General features: G+C 53.4%; 1 protein-coding gene across 2 annotated transcripts in view; it reads left to right on the forward strand.

Moving 5' to 3' along the window:
- Positions 1-4622, forward strand: part of SLC10A3 (solute carrier family 10 member 3) — an 8694-nt gene extending 4072 nt beyond the window's left edge. For both annotated transcript variants that reach the window (XM_015405529.1, XM_015405530.1), the window contains exon 2: positions 2790-4622. In XM_015405529.1, coding sequence (XP_015261015.1) covers positions 2938-4242 — 1305 coding nt within the window. In that variant the 5' untranslated portion in view covers positions 2790-2937 and the 3' untranslated portion in view covers positions 4243-4622. The remainder of the gene's footprint in view (positions 1-2789) is intronic.
- Positions 4623-5304: the final 682 nt, after the last annotated feature.

Below are 5304 nucleotides of genomic sequence, written 5' to 3' on the forward strand. Positions count from 1 at the left end.
AACTTGGTCTTAAAGGTGCCACTGGACTGTTTTGGACCGGGGGGCTGGGGGGGGCTCTGCAGCTTACCTGGCTGCTTCTTGCTCTGACTGAGGGCTGCTGGGAGCAGGGGGTGGGGCTTGTTGCATGTGCCCGCCCCCTGGGCTCTTTACTGCCGGAGCTCCTCTTCTGTGCGCTCCGGCAGGAAATGACCCCTGCTTGCAGGTGATGTAAAAAGCCTCTGCCTGAGGGCTTGGGAGAGCCACGGCCAGTCTGAGTGGACCATACTGACCTTGAAGGACCAAGGACCTGGTTCAGTATAAGGCAGCTTCATGTGTTCATGTGAGTTTTGGACTGTCCGGCTGTACTTCACCAGGGGCCTGGTGGAAACTCTCTGCCGAGTGACATCCATGCCCTGTGGGACTTCGTGCAGTTCTGCGGGGCCTGCAAGACAGAGATGTTCCGCCGGGCTTATGGTTGATTTTGTAATTGAGACTGGCCTCTCCTCCTCCTTTCCAGTTTGGTGTGGTGGTTAAGTGCGCGGACTCTAATCTGGGAGAACTGGGTTTGATTCCCCAACTCCTTGACTTGCAGCTGCTGGATGACCTTGGGCAAGCCATAGTTCTGTCAGAGCTGTTTTTGAAAAAGCAGTTTCTGTCAGAGCTCTCTCAGCCCCACCTACCTCAGAGGGTGTCTGTTGTGGGGAGGGGAAGGGAAAGGAGTTTGTAAGCCGCTCTGAGACTCCTTTGGGTAGTGAAGGGTGGGGTATAAATCCAATCTCTTCTTTTATAATTATACTGTTGTGGTTTTGTTTAATACTGTGGCTTAGAGGTTAAGATGCTGAGCTGCAGACCGGAAGGTCTGTGGTTCGGCAGTTCGAGACCCGAGCGAGCTCCCGTCTCTGGCCCCAGCTCCTGCCAGCCTAGCAGTTTGAAAGCAAGAACTTGCAAGTAGATAAAGAGGTGCCGCTTTGGTGGGAAAGTAACAGCATTCCATGCGCCTTGGCGTTTAGTCATGCTGGACACATGACCGCTGAGAAGTCTTCGGGCAGCTCTGGCTCTTCGGCTTGGAAATGGAGATGAGCACCGCACTCTAGAGTTGGATTCGACCAGCTTTCGAGCAAGGGAAACCTTTCCCTTTACTTTAGTTCTCTAATATATTTTATGTAAGCTGCCCTGAACCTGCCTTGGCAGGGAGTGCGGGATACAAATCCAATCAAACAATAGTAGCCCTAGTTTGAGGACCTGCCTTGGGTCAGGAGACCGGATCTGTTTGGTCTCAGTATGCATTTATATGGGAGTTGTCCCTAGACTATTTGTCTTGGGCGGGGGGAATATTTGGGTATTTTATGCCCTGCAGAAGGGGAGCAAAATGCGTGCCCCATCTAGCTTCTGATGATAACCAAGCATTCTGAACTAACGAAGAGTTGTCTTCAATGGCAGACCCATGTAGTCGAGCAAGGGAAACCTTTACCTTTACTTTAGTTTTCTAATATATTTTATGTAAGCCTCCCTGAACCTGCCTTGGCAGGGAGTGCGGGATACAAATCCAATCAATCAAACAATAGTAGCCCTTGTTTGAGGTGTTCGAGGCATGGGGTGACCTGCCTTGGGTCAGGAGACCGGATCTGTTTGGTCTCAGTATGCATTTATATGGGAGTTGTCCCTAGACTATTTGTCTTGGGCGGGGGGAATATTTGGGTATTTTATGCCCTGCAGAAGGGGAGCAAAATGCGTGCCCCATCTAGCTTCTGATGATAACCAAGCATTCTGAACTAACGAAGAGTTGTCTTCAATGGCAGACCCATGTAGGGTGCACAGTTGAGGGCCTCTCCTCCCAAAGGGACCCAAAGTAGCTTACAATTTTATTCTCCCCTTCCTCCATTTTATCCTCACAATCCTGTCCCTGACAGTGTCTGACTGGCTGGAGGTCACCTAGCGAGCTTCCAAGGCAGGGCGGGAATTCGAACCCGAGTCTAAGAACATAAGAGAAGCCAGTGTTGGATCAGGCCAAAGGCCCATCCCGTCCAACACTCGGTGTCACACAGTGGCCAAAAATACCAGGTGCCATCAGGAGGTCCAGCAGTGGGGCCAGGACACTAGAAGCCCTCCCACTGTTGCCCCCCCCCCCCCAAGCGCCAAGAATACAGAGCATCACTTGCCCCAGACCAAGAGTTCCTATCTATACCTTGTGGCTAATAGCCACTGATGAATTTCTGCTCCATATGTTTATCTAATTCCCTCTTGAAGTTGTCCATGCTTGTAGCTGCAAACACCTTCTGTGACAGCGAATGCCATGTATCAATCACTCTTTGGGTGAAGAAGGACTTCCTTTTATCCGTTCTAACCCGACTGCTCAGCAATTTCATTGAGTGCCCACCAGTTCTTATATGGTGAGAAAGGGAGAAAAGTACTTCCTTCTCGACCTGCTCTATCCCATGCATAATCTTATAAACCTCGATCAGGTCACCCCTCAGCCGTCGTTTCTCCAAGCTAAAGGGCCCCAAGCGTTTTAACCTTTCTTCATAGGGAAAGTGCTCCAACCCTTTTATCATTCAAGTTGCCCTTTTCTGCACTTTTTCCAATGCTATAATATCCTTTTTGAGGTGTGGTGACCAGAATTGCACACAGTATTCCAAATGAGGTTGCACCATTGATTTATACAGGGGCATTATGATACTGGCTGGTTTGTTTTCCGTTCCCAGAGTCTCCCCGATTCTGTTTCAGCACTCTAGCTGCTTCACCATACTGGCCTAACAGTGCATGGGAATGTTTTTTGTACCGCCTGAAGACTCTCTCTCATCTCCCTTTAGGTCGGACACCCCCTACACTGTCATAGTTGGATCGGCAGAGAATGCCCGTGAACCTGGACCCGAACGGAGGATGATCCCTGAACAACAAATCCATGTTCTGTCAGTGCCAGGGGGGTAAAGGGAACCCCGCGTGGAATGAGTCCCCGGCATGGTTTTGCCAGCCGTCTGCGCCATGCCCAGGGCAACCTCGCCATTCCTCCTCCTCTTCCTGGTGGTGGGCTGGGCTGGGGGGACGGCGACAGATGGCCCCTACCTCAGCGTGGGGGACGGCACCGCCATGGAGTTCGACTTCCCTGAAAACAGCCACGGCATCTTCGTAGTGTCCTGCCGCTATCGGGGGCCAGACGCGTGGCTGACGGCGACCTCTCTGGAGCCGACGGTCTTAGTCGTTGAGAACGTCACCGCCTCCTGGGGAGGGGGCTTTGTGGTCACGATCCAGTCCAGCCTGGCGGGTTTGGCCCCGCTGCAGCTGCAGCTGTTGGAGCCGAGCCGCCTCGTAGAAGAACGGGCGGACTTCCGGATCCGTGTATCCGCTAGTGGCTCGGAGCCGTCCCTGCGGTCCGGGTTGGGCCACTTCTCGGAAAACCCGGTCCTTTACGCCCTATTGCCTCTCATTTTCCTCAACAAGTGTGCGTTTGGGTGCAAGGTCGAAGTCGAGGCGCTGAAAGGCCTGGTGCGCCAGCCACATCCTGTGGTGCTGGGCATTCTGGGCCAGTTTGTGGTCATGCCCCTTTACGGTTACCTCATGTCTGTGGCCTTTTCTTTGCCGAAGCCCCTGGCCTTGGGGTTGATCATTGCCTGTTCGTCACCCGGGGGTGGCGGTGGCTACCTGTACAGCCTGCTGTTGGGGGGCGACGTGACAGTTGCCATCTCCATGACCCTCCTGTCCACGGTTGCCGCCACGGCGCTGATGCCCCTCTCCTCGGCCATCTACGGCCGCTTGCTGGGTGCTCACGAGACTCTCCACGTGCCCTTCCTCAAGATCCTCATCACCCTCCTCTTCATCGCGGTGCCCATCTCGACGGGCATGCTGGTCAAGTGGAAGCTGCCCCGCCTTTCCCGCCTCTTGCTCCTCCTCATCAGGCCCTTCAGCTTCACCCTCATCGTGGGGGGCCTCTTCATGGCCTACCACATGGGAGCCTTCATCCTGGCCAACGTGCAGCTCCCCACCGTGCTGGCCGGCGTCACTGTGCCCGTCTTTGGCCTTCTGCTGGGCTACCTGCTGGCCTGGTGCCTCGGACTGCCTGGGCCTCAGAGGCGGACGGTGAGCATCGAGATCGGGGTCCAGAACAGCTTGCTGGCCTTGGCCGTGCTGCAGCTCTCCTTCCAGCGGGCCCAGGCGGATTTTGCCTCACAAGCACCGTTCATCGTAGCCCTGAGCAGCACGTCGGAGATGCTGTTGTTGGTTCTGGGGCATCTGGTGTACAAGAGACTCTGCTCTGCCGGCTCCTGAGTGCCTCTTGGGAAAGGGAGAGGCGGATACCAAAGATGTCGGGCATGGCCTGTGGGGGAGATACTGTTACCAAAGGCCTGGCGAAGCCGGGCTTGGGGGTGCCCCCTTCAGAAGGGTGTGTGGGTACCGAGAACTCGGCCTCAGGACCCCTCTGAGGAACGGCTCAGATACCAAAAAGGGCCTTTTAAAGTTACAGGAATCCCAGCGGGGGGCTGTGATGTTGGCAGTTTACATTACCAGGCCTTTTAAAAAATATATATCCTTCCCCTTCTCTAATCCATTTGTCTTTCTCACCAACGGAAGGTGGCTTGGAGACGAAGATGTACAGATTGGGAGGTGTAAAATGGGGGTGGGGGATTGGGGTCCCCCCCACCAGGAATACAGGGTTTGAATAAAAGGAGATAAAAGGTTTTGCATTCTTTGTGTCTAGGTCTCTGGTTGTTGTTTTTAATCTCTTGACAGGTGTTGGGGAAATGGGGGATGTTCAAGGAATAAAGATGGATGTGGTGGGAAATAATAATTATTTTTTTAAAAATTCCAGTCAGTTCATAGGAGTATGGAGGAGGGAAATATTTCTTCTTCCCCCTCAGGGTTTTGAAGGTTGTCTGAGGGAGACGTCACAGCCATGGGTGTGTTCACTGTAGTTCAGATTTTAATAATGCAAGACAAACTCTTTGACTTGGCTTGAATCCCACAGACATTCCTCTGACGGAACAGATTTCCTGTCTGCAGAGCCTACCTTTCCTCCCGCAGCCCAATTTGCCCCCTGAAATGTTGTTCCGGGGGGGCAGGGAGTTGCCAGGAGGAGCATGTGGGGGTAAGCAACAACCACTCCTAAATAAACCAACCTTCTGTCTCCAGCCTAGGGTTGTGCTTGGCCTAGAAAGGTTATCTTTCGTGTCCTCCTTCCCAGCTCCCTATAGCAGAAGGCAGTGGTCCCCAACCTTTTTTGAGCCTGTGGGCACATTTGGAATTATGAGACAGCGTGGTGGGCGGAGCACAAAAATGGCTGCCATAAAATGGCTGTCACAGGAGGTGGAGCCAGCCACAAAATGGCTGCCG

This window comes from Gekko japonicus, unplaced genomic scaffold (genome assembly GCF_001447785.1).
Source record: "Gekko japonicus isolate JY-2015 unplaced genomic scaffold, Gekko_japonicus_V1.1 scaffold2530, whole genome shotgun sequence".
NCBI lineage: Eukaryota > Metazoa > Chordata > Lepidosauria > Squamata > Gekkonidae > Gekko > Gekko japonicus.